At 35.4% G+C, this 26,558-nt stretch overlaps 1 protein-coding gene and 1 pseudogene across 1 annotated transcript; one reads left to right on the forward strand and one right to left on the reverse strand.

Moving 5' to 3' along the window:
• Nucleotides 1-287: 287 nt before the first annotated feature.
• On the reverse strand, nt 288-9,072 carry LOC109094146 (annotated as a pseudogene).
• Nucleotides 9,073-9,110: 38 nt separating this feature from the next.
• LOC109093756 (regulator of G protein signaling like 1) lies at nt 9,111-20,939 on the forward strand. Its single transcript, XM_042725210.1, has 18 exons — nt 9,111-9,454; nt 9,597-9,679; nt 9,771-9,845; nt 9,932-10,058; nt 10,990-11,091; nt 11,386-11,556; nt 12,543-13,399; nt 14,487-14,675; nt 14,921-15,060; nt 15,884-16,071; nt 16,388-16,505; nt 17,651-17,738; nt 17,826-17,958; nt 18,093-18,240; nt 18,351-18,489; nt 19,596-19,720; nt 20,353-20,486; nt 20,571-20,939. The coding sequence occupies exons 1-18, from the start codon at nt 9,412-9,414 to the stop codon at nt 20,675-20,677; spliced, it is 2,967 nt and encodes a 988-aa protein (XP_042581144.1). The 5' UTR covers nt 9,111-9,411; the 3' UTR covers nt 20,678-20,939.
• Nucleotides 20,940-26,558: the final 5,619 nt, after the last annotated feature.

The following is a 26,558-nucleotide window of genomic DNA, read 5'->3' on the forward strand; positions in this document are numbered from 1 at the left end:
CGGTCAAATCACAGACTTCAACCTGATAATGTTCAAGTAGAAGTGAAAAAGTGCTCTTTTAACATTTTCAAGTTCTCATAAAATTCAAGCTTCGAAATATAAAAACACAATCTTCGCCAAAAATGTTATTTGTAAAATAAGTCAAAGCAAAAGTAAATTCATACTTCTATTCAGCAAGGATGCATGAACTCAGTGGCAGTAAAACATTTGTAGTGTAATAAAATATTTCTATTTCAACAACACTTTTCTTTTGAAATGTCTATTAATTATAGAATTCACAAAAGTGCTCAGTTTATCCAAAGAACTGAATAGATTTTATTTGCTTGTGCCTTTAATAAAAACATCTTTGACATGAGAGAATTAGAAAAGAGTTCAGGTGTATTTACAGATGTGTGGCATAAAAATTATTACAGAGAGAAAAATAAAAATGATGGAACAATCTCTTCTCATAGTAAAATAAGATGCAATAAAAACGAGAAGTGTGAGTCGTCCAGAGCCCATCTGACATCTACAAAAATGAAAAATAAGCATTTTATTTGTTGGACCCTACAGTGCATTTTTGTCAAATTAAAATCAACAGCTAATTGTGGAAGCATATCTAACTGAAATGACATCACAATTTACCCATAATGCACAGCTGACAGGAGATCAGTGGCGGTTTCTCATGACAGCTTCTAATGTTTTATCTATAAAAACACTCCTTGCAATCCTCTTCATGTCAAAGCATTGATAAAAGCCACTGAGATCACGCAGCTGAAAACAACTGAAGAAGAACAAAATCAGTAGCAAAATGTTAAGAGCAACCTAGAAGTAAAACACACGTCTGCATATAACAGGGCCCAAAACAACAGGGAAAATCAAAGACAAGCAAAATTTATCTATGATGATATACTAAAAATACATGATGATAATATTACAGAGCTGTAATTGTTTTTCCAATGCCATAAATATTCAATGGTTAATTTAAAAAACGTTATTGGCAAAGCACTCCACGTTCACATTATAAAGGAAGTTGAAATGGCTCTGGTTTGATGTTCAGAGAAACTGGATCTGAATAAAGCAATCAAACTTCCTGTGAATACTGCTGGAGTGACTGTATCAGTGTGTAGTGTGGAAACAGACTGGTTCAGATGAAACTCTTCAATATCAAATGCCCACATGATAGAAAAACCACGTCCAGATCAATAACGCAAAGTTTCAGTCCATACTCGGTTTCTTCTCCACTGACACCTGCACAAAAATCTCATCTGCATTTCCAGCGCTCATCTGTTGTCATAACATGAACGACAGCTGTCACGTCAGCAAGAACTGTGCCGAGTGACGTAATTAAAATCATTTGAATTCTGTCCAATTAAAATATCATTTCCCTGTAGATTCCTTGAAGCAGTACAGAGGCTCTATGATTAAAAGAGTTTGTCTTTTCTCAGCATGTCTCTTTCTTCACTCTGTAATCCGCTGTGCTTTATTATCTCCTGTGTTTGGGATGGCTGTGTGTCAGAGACATCTCTATCAATCCTTTTTCTGGAACACCTTGTGGCTTATTGAGAGAAGAGGACATACAGAGACGCTCTGCTTCACGGTCTCTCCTTCCATCAAGCACTTTCTGAAGAGGAAAAAAAAAGTACAGGCTGTCAACAGATTAAAATAATCAATCAAAAATGAATCAGTCCAACTAACATTACCTGTAGGATTTAAAATGAACAGCTAAAATTTAGATTTTATTATTCTTAACAATTGAAGTCATACAGTCAACTACAAAAAGTGCATTTTGGTGTTTTTTTGGGAGTTTGACAGCCATAAAAATGTCATTTGGAAAAGGTAATATAAAGATTTGTTTCGTGTTCCACTGAAATAACAGAATATGAGCATTAATGCTTCACAATATCACAATGCAGTCTTACCATCATCTCCACAGGGGAGCACCAGCGCCTGTAAGATATCAGACAGAGACACGATGCCTTTCACAACCTCCTGCTCATCCACGATCACTAACCTGTGAACCTAAACACACACACACACACACACACACCAGTCTGTATGATTACATGATCAGACAGTGAGCTACATCTTCATCTGTCCATCCAAATATACATGCACAAGTGAAAGTTTTATGTTTTATTCATCAGTCAAATCAAAACCATCTGAAAAAAAACACACATATCAGTTTTATTGCGTTTGTGTTTTAATTTTTTTTTTAGTTTTGTTGCGTTTGTTTTTTAATTAGTCATCAGTTTTTTTTTAACAAGGACAAATATTTTTATCTGAAATAAATGCTGTTCTTTTGGACATCCTATTCATCAAAGAAACGTGAAAGATAAAAGGTATCACAGTTTCCACGAAAATATAAAGCAGCACAAATGTTTTCAACGTTGATAATAATCAGAAATTTTTCTTGAGCAGCAAATCATTTAGTGTGAAATTGAAGATTGTGTTAATGTTGATGATGGTTTAGTTGTGCTTAAAATTAATATGTGCATCACAGTATTTTTGATCAAATAAATACAACTTTTTTTTGATCCTACAGACCAGAAACCTTTGAACAGATTGTGTTTCTCACCTCAGCCTCCACCAGTCGGTTGATTATGGTTTCTAGCGTCTCATTGGCTCGGCAGGTGAGCACACCCTCAAAATGCTGCGAGCGATGCTGGAGGGCTTTAGTCACAGTGATGTCCAGGTTATTGTACGTCTTCTCAGCGGCCAGATTCTGTGTGATGATAACAGAAACCAGACTGAGACACAAACACAGAGAGAAACAACACAGAGACTTTAGGAATAGTCCACCCAAAAAAATAAACAAATCTATCCATAATATTGCTTTCGCTTGTGAAAAAATGGTCTAGTCTGAATCAGGAGAGAAATCTGCACAGATCAAACACCTTTTTGCTTTCGCTTGTGAAAAAATGGTCTGGTCTGAATCAGGAAGACAACAGGATATGGGCTTTTTAATGGAAGGAAGCGTTATTATAGATTACGGACACAACTTGATGGATTTGTTCCTTGAGATGTTTTTATCAGCTGTTTGGACTCTCATTCTGACGGCACCCATTCACTGCAGAAAAACAATTCACTACCAAGTGATGGAATACTACATTTCTCCAAATCTGTTCCCATGAAGAAGCAAACTCATCTTAGATAGATCTTGGATCAGCAAATTTGAATTTTCGGGTGAACTATTCCTATAAGATATTAAATTAAGGACATACTGTTAAAAACACACACACACACACACACACACACACACACTGCATGACGAGTATGAGATCATGAACTGCAGTGGCTGCATTCCCTCAAACTAATCAATATGACAAACACCAGAGGCTTTAGAGTCCAATCGAAACAGAAACACCATCACGCACACATTCAATAATCTAACACCACCAGCACAGCTCAATGTCCAGCGTTCTAGTTAGAAACAACTGACACAAACACACAAAACTTACAATAACATCAAACTTGGAGTAGATGTCGACCACACGTCCTGTCGGCAAAAAATGAGAGACAAACCACGAAAACACACCAAGTGAGCAGGAAGAAAATAAAACCACAGATTTGTATTTTACAATATATAAGAAGTAATCTATTAGTTTCCTCTCACCATTTTCATCCATCACAGGAAGGGCAGACACTCTCTGATCCACGAAGATGCCGAGCGCAGAGTAGAGCGGCGTATCCGAGTGAACCACTGCGATGTTGTGAAACGTTCCGATGTTCAGCTCCTCCAGCGTTTGAGACAGAAACCCAGGCTTGGGCATCTCAGATATCTGTGGGAGATCGTTCACATAAACATGAAGAATATGCATTCTAGAAAGAAAACCAAATTCTAAGCTGTGCCGATAAATGAGTAAAGGGGAAATTTTGCAATAGTTGCTTAAAAAGTTGTGACACAGTTACAGCAACCGCTCTGTGACAGACCACTGCAAAATAAATGAATTTATTTTGCAGTAAGAAACTTAAGGTCATGTGTCACAGGAAACATTCAGTGAGCGGTTACAAGGCAGGAAACTCACAAAGAGCTTCAGGAATTTGAGGATCCTCTTGTGTGTCAGGATGTAGAGTGTGTTTCCTGTTAGAGGATCGATGACGGGTAATCTGTGGATCTTATGCTTCAGTAGAGATGAGACAGCATCATATAGGCTGAGACAGAGAGAAAAACATCACACATAATCACAACTCTCTAACAAAACCATTCAATCTGCACTCTCACAAACTCTTACCTGGCATTGGGTGATATGCTGACGAGAGGTTTGAAGGAGTCTTGCAAGTAGACCTCTATAAGAAAAAGATAGATCAGTCCCAGGCTCACATATCAGAGAGGAAACCTCATGAATACACAGAAAATCATTCCCACCTCGCCATGTTTCTATTTTGTGCTCTTCTAATTCATATATCTGGACCTAAAACAGACAAAAAAAAACATAACATTTTTAAAGGTTCCTCATAAAGACTTGAGGAAAAACACTGATGGGAGAATAACAGTCTTAACCAATCTTACCAGAGGAGATTTGTAATAGCGATGAAGTATGTTGATGAAATCTGTGATGGTCAGCATACCTACAATAGAAAGCAAATAAAGAAAACAAGACAGAAGTTAAATTAGAATTACTTTCAAGACATTTGTTACGATAACAATAAATGATTGTAAATTAGTTACTTAATTTAAAATATTTACATTTCCTAAAAAAAAACTTGCTTACCAACAAAGCATTGCTTCTTGCTGTCCCAGAGCGGCGCTGCTCTCACCCCGTTAGACACTAGAGCAAAGAACGCCTTCTTCACCTGGTAACCATACAACCATACATTCACCAGCAGGCTCTCGGACAGCTTACATGTCATGAACGTTGACATAAAATACAGAGCAAATATATCCAACCCCTAGAGTCAACATGAAGTCAATACTATCCCCATGTGCCTGATTCTAATATCAATTATTATCATTCCAAATATTTTGTGTGTATGTATGTTAATTCTATTTGCATAGTTTTAGCAAATGCACATTCAGTCTTGCTGTGGAACAGACACTTTTCATCATCTAATTAATTAAAGGAATAGTTCATCCAAACATGAAAATGAGTTCCCCCTCGGGCCATCTAAGATGTAGATGAGTTTGTTTCTTCATCAGATTTGGAGAAATGTAGCATTGCATCACTTGCACTTGGACTCTCATTCTGACGGCACCCATTCACTGCAGAGCATCCATTGGGGAGCAAGTTAGGGAATGCTATATTTCTCCAAATATGTTCTGATGAAAAAACAAACTCATCTTCATCTTGGATAGCATGAGTGTAAGTACCTTTTTTGGGTGAACTATCAGGGTTTTTCCTGGGTCAAAATTGGTCTTCGGTGGTGGCTGACCGACATGGTCATCCACACACAGCAAAGAGTACCCTAGTACCCACATGATCCGCAAGCCCAATATTGACAATAAATGTTAAATTTAAAATAAATACAAAGAAACAGTTTGTAATTTTTTTTCTTGTCCTATTTATTCATGAAAAAACTATCACTGTCAGGCTAGATAGTAAAAGAAAGCGATTACAACTTATTTTACATGTAAACATCATCGATACCAAAGTATATTTGAAATGTCAAAGGTATCACAATTTATATATTTACAAATTATGCAATTATCAGACATAGATATTACCTGTCACTCTCACTGTCATCCTTTATTGCCCTCTTTGCAAAAAAAGCTGTGATTTTTCCACGACTGGCTTTCATAGTTTTGAAAGATAAAATCCTTTTTTGATAGACCTGATAATTATTTTAGTATAATCATATCAATTAAAAAGTAACATTAAAAGGTGTAATAGTGTAATTTTTTACCATATAAAATTGTAATAAAATTAGCAGCTAGCTAGCAACAGCTTGCTTTGATCTAGTTTCATCTCACTCCAGTCTAACTTTAAACTAAATGATTTTATAGGTAATTTACTACACATTGTCATACGCCTATACATACTGTGGATTATTAAGGCTAGATTTTACTAAACACTCTTGCTAAATGGGGTAAGCACACTTACTTTCTCATTTCAGATGTGTATGTTCTTCTAAGAAGTAATGATTTGTTATACACCTATTCAGACACTGACGGGCAGACCAATTGCTTTAAACCATTCATTATAATGAATCGGCCTCAAAGGAGTCATTAGGTCACAAATCAGACTTTAGCGAACGTGTTGTGTGGGAATCCTGGCTGATAGGACATCGCGAAAGATTTGTCAACACACACACACACACAAAACACCTCATAACTGGATAGATTTTTTTATTTTATTTTTTTGCGTTTATTTAAAGTTATGTCAGCTGCATGTGCGGAAGTTGTAAGAGAAGATAAGGCAACTTTTTTTTGACTGCAATTCACACCCAGCGGTAATTCAGGAAAAATATTCTCCGAATGCACCACGTGAAACATGGATTCGGTCTTCCGACCTTTAGGATCAGTTGATTTTGATGCGAGGGAGAGAGCAAAGACAGAACTGAAGCGGATGGAGAGTGCGCCGCGCGCGGGGGAGGGGTGCTGTGCTCGTTCTCTCCGTCACTCTGTCTGTAGCCTGCTTCACTCACAAAACATAATTACACATCAAATAAGGCTTTGGCGGGACAAAAAATCGTTTTGGCGGCCGCCAAAAAATTTTCAATGTAGGAAAAACCCTGACTATTCTTTTAATGAGGAGTCAAATCATGTTTGTTTGGTTTTTTTTTTTGGTTTTTTTTTATTGTTTCACAAGGAATTGTGTGATATTACAGAAATTATTAGGTTGTAACCAAGGTTGCACATTTAACAACATTTGAAGAGTTTATTTGCAGAAACCGATAAACGCCGAGCATTATTCTCCTCACACAGCGCGATCTGAACCCTGAACAAGTTCTGTCAAAAAAAAAAAAAAAAAAAAAAAAAAAAAACGGTATCGTCCACTTTCAAGGCATCGCGAGTTCACGTTTTACAGCAGAAGACTACAAGCGCCCTTGCTGTTTGTGATCAATTTTAGTGAATCAGTGCACTGTATTCAGGTCAGGTGAGTAGGCTGCCAGTCACATGAAAAGACGCGCTAGATGAATGCACAATAATAAAAAAACATGATTTCTGAAAATAAATAAAAATGGAGTTATCTGTTTTTGCAAATGAACTCTTCATTTGATTTCTTCTGAAAACCAACCTGTAGAGAAGTGTCAAACACCAAGGTCTTTGAGGCGGTGGGATTTCATGAAGCGGGTGTAGACATTATACTCAGGATCTGGTTTGAAATAAAGGCAAAAACAAAAAGGAATCATTTGCTATTTTAATGCTTGAAAACGCATAGTTTACATCATTAAATCATGAACAAGCATTAAAAACAACCAATGAAAATATGAGAGAAAAAGTGTCAGAGAACAACATGTCACTGGATCATCTTTCTGTTGTCACTTTAGTGTCAGATTTCACTTCAAACACTGAAGTCAAAGCCCTGCTCGGCTCTGCTTTCACATCTCGCACATCAGCTGCAGGTCATCGCAGGACTGCAGTATCATCTTTATTTATTCACATTCTTACCCTCTGTGTGCGCCTCCTTTTTACCATCCAACTCATCTAGAACAGCAGGAGCCTGAAAAACAGATGTCAAGGTGTAAACATTCAAAGCTCACTTTCATTTTCCCTTTATAAATGTGATTTTTTTTTTTCTGATAAAAGTCCTGATTATTAACCCTGTAAATCCTGACACATGAAATAATAGTTAGAAAAAACACATTTTTAAAGGGATGTTTATTGGACCTTTAGAAAACATAAAAAAAATCCTAAAAATCCTGATGATCATATTTGATGATACTCACTTATTTATTTTAAATTCTGCACGTACTGTATACTCAATTACAGCTAAGTTGCATCAGTCCAGTAAGTGTTCATTTTCAAGTATTACTAACAATATCAGTTATTTTTGCATTTATTATTATTATTATATAGGCTAAATATCAGTAAAGATTTCACAACAAAAAGACACAAGCACAACCTGAAGGTGGACTTGGTAAAATTATATTAAAAGACCTTTTACTTGCTAAAAAAAAAACTATCAATCAGTCAACTGAAGGCATGCAGTAAATTGTGTCCAGCAGAACTTTCAGCAACGTTTTGATGGTGTTGATCATTTAGGGGCCTTAGAAATGTGTATATCAAACAAAACAGTAGAGTAAGGAGAGGGTTAACAATAAGTTGAATTCGAGTTGTTATACTCAACTAACCAAAGGCTAAACTGTATCTCGTAAATACATATTAGCCAGAGAATTTAACAGCAGGACAGTTCTCCTTGTTCTACATTAATTAACTTTTTACGTTTCAGACAATTAGAGTTTAACATCAAAGCTTGAGCTGTCTGTTCCCGACTAGTTTTGCTTTGCCTATAAACTGAGCAATAACTGAGAAAGCTGACAGATATCAGTGAGGTGAGGAGAGAAACATGTAACATTGTTAAGATAAACACTGATAATAAGATAAATACTGTACTAACAGCAGCAAACTACAGCACTATTAGTGTAAACACAAAAACACTGACTGTCCTAAAGTGACTTCATACTAGAGTTCTAGATAGCAGCAGTGAATTTGTGCAGTATTATAGTAACTGCGGTGGACTAGTATAGTAAGCGCAGTACCAGTGTAACTAGTAGCAGTTAACTAGCAGCACAGCACTAACGTCAGTTAACCGCAGGCGAAGTGTACGTTAACTAGCTTCATATGAATGGAAAATACTACACGACACAAGAGTCACCCTACTAATAACACTTAGCCCTCTATCTTAACATTATAGCCGATATTAGCTGTCCTGCTTATTATAACACAATAATAAACAAAAACCGCCGTTAGTCGTCTCTCGTCGTCATTCAGGTAACGTTAGACCTCAACTCCGTCTCAGTTTAAACTCGCACGAACGTTACTTACACTCTCCATGATCCATTCACGGTGTGAAGAAGCTAAAGATGTTTACTCAGAGCGCAGAAATGTAGTTTAATTCGGTGTCCGGTAGCTGAAACGATGTGTAGTTCGTCTCCAGTCCCGCTGGTCGATGACAGACTCCTTCAAGGATGAGGAAGACCGACGCGGAGGCCGCGACCGGATGTGACGACACACGCGTGTGCGCGCTTCTACATAATAATAATAACAATGCATAACCGTACATAATAATGAATCCTGCTGATAAGCTGATTATAAAATAAATTATATATGAATTATATAACAACGCTTTATTCTAAAACATATCTCGACCTCAGTAGTGAGAGCCTAAGTCTGGCAGATTAACGTTTTATTTAGATTTGTATTTATTTAATTTGGCAGTATATACAATAAAACTAAAAGTAACGGTTCTAGGCAGAAGAGGAGTAAATAAAAGCGTTGCCAAGGCAACAGAAAACTATTCCTTAACCATCAATTTTAACAAGTTAGAAATGAGACCACAGCAAACCAGAGAAAAACATGCTGATCAGCAGGGTGAGTTAGAAAACAAACCAGAAACAACACAGCCAACGACTAGAACATGTATTGAACCCAACTAGCACACCTCGAATATATTTCAAGGGTACTAAAGTTGTCGATTACAATAATCTTGAAGATTATCAACACATATTTGCAGAGAAAAACAACAACATGAAGCTCAAGTTTCTCCTGAAAGATGAAGTTTTTGTGGATTTCTTCAATACATTTCTAAGTCTCCCAGTAAGATGAAATATTATATACAGTATACTCCTCATTTCCATATCTTTAATGTGCTGTTCATCCTGATTGTACATGTTTGTCCTGTTTTTAGGTGTTTGGGCAAACCCCTCTCTACATGCTCAAAGAAAACAAGTGGTTAATGTGGCCAAATGTGCCCTTTGCTCAGGTAGAGTGCTGTTTATGAGAATATTATCCAGACCAGCATAGCTGCTCGCCAAAACATCTAATATCTGTAAACATATTTACTGTCAGGTGGACACTGGAGCATTTCTGAAGTGGTTAGACACACATCGGATGGTTTACTTCAAACAAACGGAGCTCTATCACAGTTTCATCCTCTGCACAGAGATCCTTGACTTTGTATCCTGTAAATCCACGGGTAATATTGTGTTCATATGTCAATGATATACAGTATGCTTGTATGAAAGTTGTCTCGTGTGGGTCACATTAAAGGAATAGTTCACCCAAAAATGTAAATTTGCTGGAAACGTCCTCACCCTCAGGCCATCCACAGATTCAAGATTCAAGATTTTATTTGTAGCATTGGAGAATTGGAGAAATGTAGCATTGCATCACTTGTTCACCAATGGATGCTCTGCAGTGAATGGGTGCCGTCAGAATGAGAGTCCAAACAGCTGATAAAAACATCACAATAATCCACCAGTCCAGTCCATCAGTTGATGTCTTGAGAAGTGAAAAGCTGCATGTTTGTAAGAAACAAATCCATCATTAAGATGTTTTAACTTTAAACCATAATTTCTGGCCAATAAAACAAGTTCATAATACATAATAACACTTCCTCCATTGGAAAAGTCTATTACCTACATGTTGTCTCTCGCATTAAAATTCACCCACATATTTTTTAGAGCTGTTTTTGATTGTAAACTGTTCTTGATCTGTGTGTATTTCTCTCCTAAATCAGACCAGATGACTTTTTCAGTGGAAAGAGCAAGATTATGGAATCATATTTTAAACAGAAGCAACAGTTTGAAGTTAAAAACTTCTCAATGATGGATTTTTTTCTTACAAACATGCAGCTTTTCTCTTCTCAAGACGTAAACTGATGGACTGGAGTGGTGTGGATTACTTGTGGATTATTGTGATGTTTTTTATCAGCTGTTTGGACTCTCATTCTGACGGCACCCATTCACTGCAGACCATCCACTGGTGAAGAAGTGATGGAAATGCTACATTTCTCCAAATCTGTTCTGATGAAGAAACAAGCTCGCATGGCCTAACGGTGATTCAGTTTTCTGGAAATGTTCATTTTGGGTGAATTTTTTATTTTTTTTTAATGATGCTTTTTCCAGAGGATTTGAAATGGACTCTGGCAGATCAGTGGCTGTTAAGGAAGTGTCTCGGCAGCGTGAGGGGAATCCAGAGATTTCGTTCATTTCTCAAGGGCACTGCTGGTGTGAGACTGCACTGATTTACATTTTTCCTTCAGCATCCAAACCAGTTTAATTTTACAAGACCTCCAATTCTGCAATTAGACTCAGGTTTTTACATCAGTTTTACATATAAAATGAAAACTAGTAGAGCCAGTAGCATTGTGGGTAGCATTTTTATGTTTTGATCTTGTCTCCCACTTTGCTTTCTGCCCTCCATACTGTCCCAAATGAAGATAGGCAAAAGTGGCAAAATAAATGAATGAAAACTAAATTTTGTCAGTGCTTATGCTACATGTGTAATGTGTTTTTGAGCAGAGGAGGAGCTTCTTCTGTTCTGTGTGAGAGTGTCCATGATGTTGAGTATGAAAGAAGAAAAAAATGAAGATGCGTTTCAGACTTTGAATCGTCAAGCACTTCAGAAAGCGATCAGACTCTCTCACCTGAGCGAAGGCTCTGTCATCCTGTCTGTCTGCCATATACACGCAGGTGAGGCAGTGCATGTGCTTCTCTCCTCTTCCCTTAAATACCACACTATTTCTGTTCTACTGTTTGTAGGATTACACTTCCATAAGTTTAGGGTCGGTAGGATTTGTTAATGTTTTTGAAAACAAGTGGTAGCGTTTATTTAATCAAAAATACAAAAACACAGTAATATTATGAAATATTATTACAATCTAAAATATCTGTTTTCTATGTGATTATATGTGATAATGCTGTGCTCAAAGCTGTATTTTCAGCATCATTACTTCAGTCTTCAGTGTCACATGATCTTCAGAAATCAATTGTATATGCTCATTTGGTGCCAGATTTTTTTTATTTTAGTAATATTTATATACTGTTATAACTTGAATTTATATTATGAATTAGCTGTTATTTTATATTTGTAGTTTTCATTTAGATTTTAGCTTATTTTTAGTAACATTTTATGTGTCTTTGTCAGTTTTTGTTTTAAATATAAATCATTTTTAAATATTACAATTTTGGTTTAATTTATTTTTTATTTCAGATTTAGTTCAGTTTTAGTTTTTATTTATTTCCAGTTAGTGATTTTAGTGCTTCAAATGAAATGTATTTCAGCTGACATTTTTTATTTTCATTTAGTTTAATTCACTCCTTTTTTCAGTATTTATTTTTTATTTTATTTCAGCTTCACTTCAAGTTGTCATTTCAAGAAACATTTCTGATTATTATCAATGTTGAAATCAGTGCTACTGAATACTTTTGTGGAAAAAAAAATCAGGATTCTCTGATGAACAAAAAGTTAAAAATAACAGCATGTCTTTGAAATAGACATCTTTATAATATTATACATCTTTACTGTCACTCAATTTATCAAATTCAGTGTCTTTGCTGGGAAAAAAAGTTTTAATCTCTTTACTCCAATCTTTTGAACAGTATAATGAATTTTTTTTATTTATTTTTTTTCGTCTGTACTAATTACTGAATATTTTATCATATTTTATTTTTTTTAGAGGACATGACTGATCTTCTGACCAAGGAACACCCACTTAGTGCGCAGAAGCGTGTTTTGGCAGAGATGAGAAAGAAAGCTCTGTGCCGGCTGCAGTCGTATTGGCTTCCTCAGTTCTTACACTGCTGTAAATCCTGGCTGTGGCGTGTGCCTGAATGTCAGCCCATTGTAGAGAAATACACATCTTTTTCCTCTCCTCCTGCTCCATCTCCCTCCTCACGTGAGCGTGAACCGTGCAAGACAAATCCCACTCTGAGCCCTGCTAAATCCTACTGCAGTAAACGCAGCAAACGGCTCCTGTGGAGTTCAAATAAGCCGAACACAGTCCGTTCACAGTCCAACAGCATCTGCTTGTGGCTTCCTCCAGCCGGCCAGGAGGATCTAAAGTGTTCAAACATAGCACATCCTCCTCAAAGTAATGCAGAAACCTCTGTCCAAGCTACTGTCCATCACACATGCGCCCAAACCCCGGCATGTCAGATCCCCTGCCGTGTGAACGTTCATCCTCCACCATCAGATGTCCACTGCTATCTCCAGCCGGCCCTGTCTGCAGAGGCTCTGGCTGCAGGTCCTTTTAGGTCTTACCTTAGAGTCCAAGACCTGGTGGAAAAGCAGCAGATGCTGGATCTCTTGGAGGATCTGGACTTTTTCCTCCTGCTGGTTCTGAAAGCACAAGGAGAAGATCCAGTCTGCGCACAGAGACAGACCGCGGCCCAGCGGATAATAGAGAAGTACCTGAAAGGGAAAATGCCGTGCTGTGAACGACTGGATTCGAACACCAGCCACCATCTGCGTTCACTTTTACCCAGCAGTGCGGCTGTCCCATGGATTTACAGGGCTAAATATGAAATATGCAAGGTATATGTCACTTAAATGAGTCAACTTGAAATCAAAATTTACTTTCTTAAAACATGTCCTTGGTCTTATTGTGTATGAATTATCAGTTTGCATTATTCTGCAGTGTTTGTGTTAATAAGTATTTATTAGAATAGATCAAATTGTAACTTTTGAAATTATTTTCCATTTTGGCTAATGTTAATAATCTCTAACCTGTCATACAGAGATACTCCCATAAGACTTTACATTTATATTTGGCTGTTCCTACAATGCATTCAAATGCTTGTTTTTTTTTGTTGTTGATGTTTTTTTATTTTTTTTTTACATTATTATTAATACATGCATTCTCTGATCTCCGCTTAATGCTTTTAGGAACTTGACAGCCACTGCTCACCATTAATTTTCATTATAAAATGCATTGTCCATTCAAAATAATGGACAGTTTGCTACAATTTTGCACAAGTTTGTTTTTTTTGAAATTAAATTTATTTTTTTTTGTCATTGGAAATTCAAATTTGATTGATTAAATAAATTATATTTATTTATTATGTTACAAAAGATTTATATTTATGATGTTTTTTTGTTCTTTTGGTTTTTCTAAAGAATCCTGAAAAATTCAAATAAATTTCCACAAAAATATTTGACTGATTGTATCATGCTTCCCACAAAAAAAGAAAAAAAAAAAGTGAAGAAATCAGCATATTAGAATGATTTCTGAAGATCATGTGACACTGAAGACTGGAGTAATGAATGATGAGCTTTGATCACAGCACATATATTACATTTTAACATATATTCACACAGAAAAAAAGCTATTTTAAATTCTAAAAATATTTCAGAATTTTACTGCATTCTTGATTAAATGAATCCAACCTTATGCTTCTTTCACAAAAGATTAAAAAAAACATTTTTGTGTTGTTGTGTTTTTTTTGTGTTAGGTTTTTGCATGTGTTTTATTTTTAGGGGATATAAGATGTTTTTTTTTAGTTTTTTTTAGATGCAGAGGATGAAGCTCTAGTGTCTCACCTGGTGAGTGACCTTAACTAATGCCTCGAATCAGTGAATGCTTTCACTGCAGTTTCCAGGAACCTTTTCCCATGTCCTTCAGTACTCTCGCAGTGAGAAGATTGAAGAAGAGCTGCTGTTCTGTGGTTTCGAGACAGAAACAGAAGCTCACTTCACTCAGACGGAGGCGTTAGTGTTGTGTGGAGGATGCTGCAGTCGTCTTGAGACCCGGTGTTCTGTGTTTAGGGAAGATGTGGTTTTGTGGCCCTGCAAGAAGTGCTGGAGGGGAGGAGTATCTGTTGTGCAAGTGTAAGTGTCAGGTGAGAAACACAGTACACTCACTGGACTCTTTCAAGACCTCTCACAATGACTCACTTTCTCTGGCTTGTTTTGTTTATATGGATCTGTGTTGGGATGGTTCATATGAGGGGGTATATATTACAACAGGGATTGCTCAAGGTGCTGCATATGTGAAATATTTCATTGTTAAAACGTTTGAGACAACTTTTATGTTTAAACGGTGTGTGTTCATTTTAGCAGACTATATACAGACCTGCTTTACTGTATGCTTCACTTCCAGATGTGCCCGAATTGAAAGCAAAGTGTTTTAATAATCTCCGGATGAAAACTCTCAAAAAGGACAGCATCATTTTAGAAAAGCCATCTACAAAACCCAGGTGCACCCATGTTTCCATTACCTGTCATTAAAGGAACAGTACCTAAAAATTAAAATTTGCTTCGAATTACTAACCCTCTCAGGCCATCCAAGATGTAGATGAGTTTGTTTGAAATTTGTTTGAAATTTAGCATTACTCACTATGGATCCGCTAAGAAACAGTCCATCAAGACGATTTTACCTTCAAACCATCACTTCTGGCTTAAATATGAGACCATAATCCATAATGATGCTGTCTTCAGTGACAAAGTCCACCTTCTGTCTTTCACATTAAAATCCAACCACATACTTGTTCAGAACGGTTTTGTCTTGTAAACAGTGCTTGATCTGAGCAGAGTTCTCTCCTGATTCAGACCAGGTGACTTTTTCACTGAAGAAAGCACTATTATGGAATATGTTAATTAATTAATGATGGAGTACTTTTACAAACACACAGCTTTTCACTTCTCAAGATGCTATCTGATGGACTGGAGTGGTGTGGATTATTGTGATGTTTTTATCAGCTGTTTAGACTCTCATTCTGACGGCACCCATTCACTCCAGAGCATCCATTGCTGAGCAAGGGATTCAATGCTACATTACTCCAAATCTGATGAAGAAACAAACTCATCTACATCTTGGATTGCCTTAGAGTGTGTAAATGTTCATTTTGGGGTGAACTATTCGTTTAAACTTAGCAGAGTCTAGTGATATGTGTCTAAGCTATATTTGTGGGAAGCACATTTATAAAGCATACTAAATATCTCAGGGTAAATTATTTCTGAAACTGACACCAAGTTGTCTGGGTTTTTTTTTTTGTTTTGTTTTTTCCTGCTAAATTCCAGGTCATTTGAAGAGGTCCTCACATCATCTCAGTACATTGGTCATTTCAGACAGTTCCTGCAGGAGCACAATGCGGACGGAGCGCTGCTCTTCATACAGGAAGCCGAATCTCTGCGCACCGTCGAACCCAAACGACAGAAGGCCAAAATCCGTGCCATTGTAGACAAATTCTTTCGGCGACAAGATTCCGGTACTGCTTTCATTAACTGATATTGTGGTGCTATTTCAATTCAGTGTCAAAGGAATAATTCACCCAACATAAGAACCACCTGAGTGTCATCATTTACTCACCCTCACATCATCTAACTGGGAAGATGTTTGGCCTACAGTATGTAAGCAGAGATTCAGTCTGACAGTACATTGCATGGAGAAAAGCAAGAAAATAACACAGGCTTGAACTGACATGAGGGTGGTAAAATGATGCTGTTCTTTAAACATTAGCAATGGTTTTGGATGCTCCAAAAAATGAAGGAAGTAACACCAGGGTTTGCTGTCTCCCTCTGCAGAGGAGTACCTGCAGTGCAGCGCTGACATCATCAGCAGTGTGCCGCAGATGGACACGGTTCCTCTAGAGGTCATCTTCACCATTCAGCATCTGGTTGCCAAGTCGCTGGAGGCCACATGGTATTGTGATATAAACTTATGGGAAAATGTTATTGCTATTTCAGAAGAAAAAGTGGTACACTGTGTCAGTACCCTACGGTACAAAAGCCAATAAAGGTACCTTATTTACCCCTAAATGGTACATATTAGAACTTTAAAAGCGCATATTTGTATATAAAGTGTACATATTGGTACCTTTTGAAAGGGCACCTGCCTTGTCACAGCTTTGCACTTTTTTCTGGGTAGAAAAATCTAGAATTCGTAGAATTCTCAGTTATGAACTTTCTCTCAGATATTGTCTCAGATATATTAGAGGAAATACAAGAGCAATTAAAGAAGATTTAGGATTGTCGTTTAAGTATTTTTTCTCTGATATTGTCTCAGATATATTAGAGGGTGTTATTGTTAAATAAAACTAAACTTCTTAAAAATTGCTTTTGGTAATTGAAATGAAGCTGATATAAAATAAAATCGAAATATTAGTGAAAAACTGAAACCTTATATATATAAAACTTTTACTTAAACTTAAAAAAAATGAAATATTGATAACTGAAATAAAAAACAGTTGAAGTTGAAGTACTAAAAATTTATTAAAAAAAAAAAAAATAATAATAATTAAAGCTATATTTTAAAATGACAAAAGCACATTGCATAATGACAAAAACTCTTTTTTTATTAAATGTAAAAATAAAAGCTTATTGAAAGTATTCTATTACCGAATATTATAAAAAATATATACATGCTGCATATAAATATAAGTATGCAAATAACACTGGTTTGAATTAAAAATTTTCTGGAATTTTAAGATCTCTTTTGAATCTCCAGAGGAGACGCATGTGATATTACTGGGTTTTTCTTCTGCTTTTGTAAATTGATATAAACTCTATAGCAAATCTCATGTGCTTGATTGCTTGAAGCATTGCAGCTCTGATCTGCTAAATGTGACTATAAGTCATGAAGACATTAAGATATTAACCATAACATCATAATTATCTGTAAAGCTGCTTTAAAAAAAAAGTGGATTGTGTGAAGCGCTGTACAAATAAATTTGACTTGACATTCATTTAACCTTTGTGCTGTCTCGGTGATATTAGAGATATTAAAGTGTTTTCAGTGTTTTACAGTGGTCACATACAGCACAAAAAGTTCCTTTTGATCTCAAACAGGTTCAAACAGTATCAGGAAGCATTTTATTCTTGTTCCCCCGTTACATCTGAATCGAATCTGAGAGGTCCGCTGCTGCTGTACAAACTGGTAAAACATTTCAATAAATTCAAAAACCTGCACTTTTCAGATGATTTTTTGAAGTGTTGAGCTCATTTCTTTTGTGGACTTCTCCAGAAAACAAACGCGTGGACGGCTTTCAGCAGCTTCATCCGCAGTGTGACAAAGTTTCTGTCTGCTCTAGAGGACCGTGACTTCAGGTCTGAGTTTGAAGACTATCTGATACACGACTACAAGCACTTCTCACAGCGTAAGTCCCTCTGTGGTTCATCTGTTCACTGCAGGGGTCATCAGATCAACCAAAACCCATTTCAGGGTTTCTGCTGGTCTTAAATTTACCTTCATCAAACCTGCAAGAAACCGTGTTGTTGTTGTTTTCTCCAGCTTGCGCTGTTCGCTCCAAAGCCCTGCAGTCCTCCGATATCTGCAGCGACGGAGAGAAGTTTAAACCCAAGATGCGAAGCATTATCAACAAAACGGTTATAGCAGACTTCTTAGTCAATGACCTTTCCTTCTACATGGAGTGTGAGAGGTCAGGGACCGTCCAGCCATTCAACAGCAGGACATAGCCCTTCATCTGTTTGTGTTGAGTGTCTCTAAAAGTGATGTGAGGGAGTGTATTGATCTGTTCTGAGTTTCTAGGTTCAGGCATTTGGCAGACGCCGGTGATATAATGGCATCCGAGGGCATGTATAGTGAGAATGATTATGCCATGCTTCACCAGAAAGCTGAGCTGATCATCAGTATATTTCTCCACTCAAATCTCTCTCAAAAGCTCATGGTACACATTTATCTTTAATAATGTCTGTCCTATATGAACCAGCACAAATGAGCTGCTAGATAGTGCTTACTAACTAATTATATATCAGAAGAAAATGATCTTTGTAAAAATTTATTTTTAATAATTTCTAATCAACGAAAATTATTTCAATATTTGTTTTGTTTTATGTAAAGGAAGAGTAGAAACAATAACTGCTTATAAATGTTGTTAAAGTCTTTTATAATAATAATTAACAAATACAAATTTTAAAATGATTATAAATATGTCTAAGATATTATGTGGGGAAATATTTAGTTACATAATTACATTTTTTCCTACTCACTATAATACTGTATTGTTAGTTGTATTTGTATTTGTTTATTTTTAGTCTAATTGTATGTTTAGTTAGTTTAATGTTTTTTTGTTGTTGTTGTTGTTATTAGGATTTGTTCTCCTAAATCTCAGCTTGAAAAGCCTTTGCTATAAAGTAATTTTTGTTTTGATATGTTTTTCTGGCTGATATGACAGTAAGAAGTAAGGCTGGATTTTATATTGACATCGCCGATGCAGATGCAGCAAATATTATGTATTTTTTTATTTTTTATATTATGGAATGATTGGAATATTTTAGTCAAATATGTCAAAAGTACTATTTCATTCTTGGCAATACTTTACAATAAGATCTCATTTGCTAATGTTAAATAACACGAACTAACAATACTTTTAAAGCATTTAATCTCAGATCATTTCATCTTTTAATTAAAAAAATGCATTTGTAAAAGTTGTATCCATTAACTTATGTTAATGCACTGTGAACTAACACAAACAAACAATTAACAATTGTATTTTATTATGTATTTTTGTATTATATCATGAACAAATGAGACCTTATTGTAAAGTGTTAGCCATTTCTTTAAATGTAAAACTTTTTAACAATTGAAAATGTTACTTTAGAGCTTTTTTTTAAACATGGATCAATCAATATCTTTAATCTGAATCACTCTAACAGCATTCATTAGCATCTGGTGTGTGTGTGTGTGTGTGTGTGTGTGTGTGTGTGTGTGTGTGTGGTGTGTGTGTGTGTGTGTGTGTGTGTGTGTGTGTGTGTGTGTGTGTTTTGTACTCAGATCAACACCAGTGAGGCTCAGAAAGACGGCATACTGCAGCGCTTTGCCTCTGGGAAGGTGGACCGAACTCTTTTCTATCCCGCTATGATGGATGTGTTTCCAGTTCTCATCTTCTGCTGGAAAAAGTGATGAGATCTTGTGATTTCACACACAGACTGTAGTGTAAATTGAAGCAGTGCAGGTGTCGCTGTTAGCTGTCATGTAATAATAATAAGAATAAAAATAATAATAATAGAAAGACAATTCTGAACAAAAAAACTTGCTATTAATATTAGCTTGCTAGTATAAGGATTAGGATTAATTATAATAATAATTACAAATAAATCAAATTGGGACAAAAAAACACATCTAAATGAAAAAGCTGGCTATTTGAATGAACTCTCTGGTATTAAGAATGTATTTTTAATAATAAAAAATAAAAATAATACAAAATTAAAAAATAAATCAAATTAGGATTTTACTAAAAATTTAAACTAAATAAAAATGGAAAATACTAAATCAAACTGAGACAAAAAAATATCAACGAAAAAGCTTGCTATTAATATTAGCTTGCTAGAATTAGGATTGTAATTTTATTTATATATTGTAAAGTTTAAGGTTGCATTAAATAATATTTTGTAAAGTCTGTAATACACATTGCATTAAATTACATTCAAATAGGGAATAAAACAACACTAATTGTGTAAAAAAAAAAAAGTTTTTGCTCTATAGCAGATATACAGGTTTAGGTATAATAACTGCATGTTCCTGTTGACAGGTTTTGTTGTCTGAAGGTGATGAAGCATCTGTACCCTGCTGAAGCACTGAGGAATCAGAAAGCATCCTCACGTCTGAAGGAACAGCTTCCTTTCAACCTCCTGCGGGAGATAAAGACAGTCAGATCCAGTGAAGGTGGGCAGTGAGATCAGACATCATGTATTACACCACAAGCAGTTGTTATCAGTGTTTGAAGGGTTTACTGATGTGTTTGACTAGTTAAAGATGCCATCCTGCGCTTCTCCACCCAACACGGCCTCATACTGCTGCTGCCACAGACACCACACGACCACACAGCTGCTTCCCAGCAGCCCTCAGCCCGATGAGTGACATTAAACAACTTCAGTTCAGACTGATGCTCTTCATGCTTGTGTGTAAGACAGTTACTCCATGAACGAAACCCAACGCTGAAATAATCCTGTTTCTCCATAACAGGGATTTTATCGTTATTTAAACTGAAAACAAACAAAAAAAAATGTAAAAATACATTTCTCATTTTCATTAACTTTAAATTAAGTTAAGTTAAAATGTACCATCAGGCCATCTAAGATCAGGATGAGATTGTTTCCTCATCAGATTTGGAGAAATGTAGCATTGCATCACTTGCTCACTAAAGGATCCTCTGCAGTGAATGGGTGCCGTCGGAATGAGAGTCCAAACAGCCGATAAAAACATCACAATAATCCACAAGTAATCCACACCACTCCGGTCCATCAGTTAATGTCTTGAGAAGTGAAAAGCTGCATGTTTGTAAGAAACAAATCCATCTTTAAGAAGTTTTTAACTTCAAACTGTTTCTTTCAGCTGTAATACAATTCCATAATCCATAATAACACTTCCTCTAGTCAAAAAGTCATCTGCTCTGAATCAGGAGTGAAATCTGCACCGATCAAGCACTGTTTACAAGCCAAAACTGTTCTAAACATATATGTGGGTACATATTGATGTGAGAGACAACAGGAGATGGACTTTTTCACTGGAGGAAGCGTTATTATGGATTATGGTATTTCAGCTGAAAGCACTGGTTTGAAGTCGAAAACATCTTAATGATGGATTTGTTTCTTACAAACATGCAGCTTTTTTCTTCACAAGTCATTAACTGATGGACTGGAGTGGTGTGGATTATTGTGATGTTTTTATCAGCTGTTTGGACTCTCATTCTGATGGCACCCATTCACTGCAGAGGATCCACTGATGAGCAAGTGATGCAATGCTACATTTCTCCAAATCTGATGAAGAAACGAGCTCATCTACATCTTGGATGGCCTGAGGGTGAGAACATTTGAAGGTTTATTATTTTATTTATAATAATTTTATTTTATTTATTTATTTTGGGGTGAACTATTTTCCTTTGAAACAAATAATACCAAAACAGACATAAAAATAATAATAAAAACTATATAGACATATTATTGTTATTTTTCTTTTAAAAAAGTAAAAAAAAATTAAAAAAAAAAGAAAAAAGATAAAAAAAAGAAAATCCAGTTACTAAAACTAGCTAGAATTAAAATGAAAACAGAAAATATAAAAATAAGACTAATTCAAATTATTAATAAAAATGATAATAGTGTGCTATATGAATGATACCAAAATAACTCTACACTGTAAGGAGAATGGCATGAAGTCTGATGCTCTGACATTCATCATGTGGAGCAGCAGCTCACAGGGAAAAGAATCATTAAAGCCACTTGTTTTGTTTTTTTACACTTTCACCTGCAGTGATGAGAAAAGACAACGCTTTCTAGGGAAAGTGGGTAATTTTCATCATATTGTTCCAAACCTGTATGACTTTCTTTATTCTGTGGAGCACAAAATATGTTTTGAAGAACTCTGGTGGAATGCCATTGTATGGACAAAAGTCATGCGGGTTTGGACTAAATAATGACAGAAGGTTCATTTTTGGGTGAACTATCCTTTTAAATCTTTGGTGTTCTTCTCACTGCTGCCTCTAGATGACAGTGTAACATCAGAGGAATCTCCATTAGTTCCGCTCAAGTCCCAATAAAGCCACACATCTGCTCTCAGTGTTTCACATTATTTTCATGTGGACAAACAAAGGCGTGTGAACATATGTGATTAACATGTGAAACAGAACCTGAGGGATGGAAAAGTGTGAACACACTACAGAAGTGCAAAATCCAAATTATTTTAGATGAATAGGTTCAGCATGTTCAGAGGTGTTTGTTTTCTGCTTCTTTTATTTTCTCACAAAACTTGTCAATCACTCAAAATATGTTGACACCATCACATAGTAATATATTGTTAATCTAAATATTATCAAATCGTATGTGAATGAACAAGTTGAACATACAGGATGCTTTTAAATAGATTTTAATTTCAGTCAGTAATCTCATGTTGCCTGCTGACACCACTAAGAAAATATATCCCAAAAACATATTTTTCACATAACACATGGATTAATGCAGAAACCATATTGTTATTCTGGTGTTGCTAAAACAACCTACTTAAAATTTGTAAATTATTTGTTAAAAATCCTAAACAATTTAACAATTTGTGATGGAGAAAATAACCTATGATACATGAACTATGAGCACAATTACATAAAAAATTTCAAATATCATAAAAAAGAAGAAAAGAAACTCACCAGAGCCTGTGTGTTTGATCTTGTTTGTCTCATAGTTGGTGACAGAACAGAACAGAACAAGCAAAAAAAAAAGACCACCCTTTGATGTTTTTTTTTTTTTTTTTGGTTTTAAGTTTTGAAATTTTGATAATAATAATAATGCAGTTTAGTCATTCCCTCTACTGAAACCATGATTACATCTACATCATGCTCCTGTCTGTTAAAAAGATGGTAGTGTCCTTTTTATTTCAGTATCATTAACTTTACTGTATAAAAATATAATATCATATTAGTATGCAGGACAATGCTTTACATATCAAAAAATTAATTTACACTGGTAATTTGAATTCAACTTGCTATAAGACGGGATAAGTAGGACAGGTCAGTGGAGGATCGTCTGTGTGTGTGGAGGTTCATTCTGAAATTACTCTGTTGTCAAACCCTGCAAAAGCAATTAAAATAAAGTGAGAGTGTTTTCTGTCCTTCACTGTCAAAGACACTGCGGCTCTGCAAGGAGGAGAAAATAATGAAAACACATGTCCAGGACATTTTTCATGCCAAAATCAAAAGTAAATAAGATATTTATTGTTAATTAAAAATATAAATGTGAGGCATTTATACAACATAGCAGTATTTATTTATTTAGCTGATTGACAAAAGAAAATCACTGATTAATAATATTCATATTTCATTAAAGTTAACAGATTTCATCACTGGAGCAAATGTAGTAATCAAATTCTCATAGTAATCAGAGTTAAATATTTAATAACTGGGAATTACATTCATTTCAATAGGTCACACGCCTTGCTGTTTAATAGCCTGTCTGTCTTTTTTAATATGATTGGTTTGATACGTTAATTGTTGAATAAATGAATATTTTAAAATTTTAAAAATGTATATACAGTGTGGGGACATTTGTTATACTTTTTAATTATTACAGGTTTGTAATGTTTGTATTCCATGTGTGTTTTGATGTAAAATCAGGCATACATATTTTTTTTTTCCTCTTCTTTGTTGCTTTTGTTTGTTTGTTTGTTTGTTGTTGTTGTTGTTTTGTGCACAACTAACTGGTAAACTGCAAGATTACCAAATGGGTATTCACACAGTAGACTACTCTGAAATGCTTCAAAAACATCTTACTTTAATATGATTTTCATATCCTTATACCATACTATTTATTTCAAACATCAAAGAATAGTTTTATCAGCACCCAGAAAACATGGTATTAACATGATAAAACATGGTAAAAGTATTTGAGGGTCTGTATGCATTTTGGCTTCACACTGCATGATATGTGCTTGTTAACTTTTTCCAAACAAGTTACACAACATTCAAATAATTTTTAAAGTCAATTTAATATAATTTAAGTTGAAATGACTTATACAGCTAAGCTGATTCTACTTAAAAATTCAAGGCAGCTACTTAAGTTTTTAAGTCCACTTCAGCTTTAAAGACGTTCACTGTATTTGAATGCTTTAATTTAGTTTGATTGCCATGTTTCATTTTTGTGCCCCTCATCAGACTGAGGGCTGATTCCGTCCAGATCTGATTTTGTTGGATGACATTGAGATCAAACAGTCTCTGATCCTGGCCATCAGCAGCACTGAAACTCACTGTAGGAAGAGAGTTGCTCTTCACACACACACACACACACACACACACACACACACACACACACACACACAGAGAGAGAGAGAGAGAGAGAGCCGTGGGCTGAATGTCATCACAGCACAGCCTGTGTGAGAGTGGAGCCAGAGGCAGATGCCGACAATTAATTTCTCGAAAAAGTGCTCTTTTAATTAAACAAATGGTCCTGAAAAATGGTGAGCGAGAACTAGTGTTAGAATTCCCACATGTGGAGGAGTTCATTACTGTTCACAGAGCCGCGGGTGAACCGACCTCTGCTCACACACACACACACACACACGTGTGCGTCTGCAGTTCAGAGGGGTTTACTCTGCTCTGAGTTACCTTTAACAGTCAATTGATCATTTACTGACTTTAACATAAAAATAAAAAAACCCTCAGATGTCACAGCTCATTTGTACATTTTCAGGCTTTATTATATTAAAATATTAAACTCACCATATAAGTCATATCATTACTAACCAGTATACTTTGGCTTGAGCATAGTTGTTCATTTTGTCAGCTTCTACAATTAAAAACTGTCAGTCTATTAAACAATATCCAGGTGTTTCTTCTTTGATGTTGTTGTTTTTCTTCTTGGTAATATTGATTTAATTAATAATTTTCTGTTAAGAAAACTCAACTTTCCATCTTGTTCCCTTTTGTATTCCTTCATTTTTATTTTTTAATTGGTCATTTATGAAAGATGCACAAACATAACTTACAACATATGGATAAAAGAATACAAAAAAAGTAAAACCCCATTAACTATGGAAATCCCGGTCCTTAATGGCATCATCCTCCAGGAAGTGACATCATGTTGGAGGGAAATCAACTTCACAGACATCAGCATTATCAATGAATGATCAATTGTGGTGTAACTTGGTTCGTATTTCTGTCAAGAACAAGTTTAAGAGTCTTTAAGCAATGGTTTAAAGTTAAACATCTTAATAATGGATTTGTTTCTTACAAACATGCAGCGTTTGGCATCTCCAGATGTTAACTGATGGACTGGAGTGGTGTGTATTACTTGTGGATTATTGTGATGTTTTTATCATAGCATCCATTGCTGAGACACTGATGGAATGCTACATTTCTCCAAATCTGATGAAGAAACAAACTATTCCTAATCTTGGATGGCCTGAGGATGAAACCATTTTCAGCACATTTTCAATTTTGGCGAACAATTCCTTAACTATCAGCTTGTTCCACTATAAACACAAACAAACATTAATTTTGTCTTTAATACAGCACTGGTAATGCAAAGTCCAGATTCACACTGTAATTTGTCCATGTGTCCACTGCTGAAACGAGACATCACAGCATCGTCTGCATCTGTCTGTCGACACGTCTAACGAGTCTTTCATCCGACAGCTCGGCTTACTGTATCTGCTTAACAGCTGCCTGACATATGTGACGCCTTTACATCACTATTCTCCAAGGATTCCAGAACTCTTCACACAAACAACATCTCACAGTGGAAAATTAGTGACACTGTAATGTGAGTTTTCCAGGGAAGACTGTCATTCTGCCGGATTGTGTTATATTTACACTTAAAACCCTTAATCTTTCAAATACACGGAAACAAACATAGTAAAAGGATGCCAATAAATAAACACAATGAATAATGAAGTGAGATTCATTAATGCAACTTTTAAATCTCCTTTTGTTATGTAATGTAAAAAATGCAACTTTTAAATCTCCTTTTGTTATGTAATGTAAAAAGAAGTATGTTTTTTTTTTTTTATTATATTATATTATATTATATTATATTGGAAAATTATGACTATTTTAATTTTGTTAATTTTTTGTTTATTGTTGTGTTGATCAAGAACTTTTCCCCCATAAATGTCCACAAAAATCTCAGGATCATTGCTCTAATGTAATTATTACTATGTAGCTACTATGTTGTAATCATAGTAGTATAATGCCATTTTAAAATGTAAAAATGTTGAAGTATGAATTCATCTTAATGTTTAGTAGCCTATTTAATACTA

Source organism: Cyprinus carpio, chromosome B6 (assembly GCF_018340385.1).
Source record: "Cyprinus carpio isolate SPL01 chromosome B6, ASM1834038v1, whole genome shotgun sequence".
Classification (NCBI taxonomy): domain Eukaryota; kingdom Metazoa; phylum Chordata; class Actinopteri; order Cypriniformes; family Cyprinidae; genus Cyprinus; species Cyprinus carpio.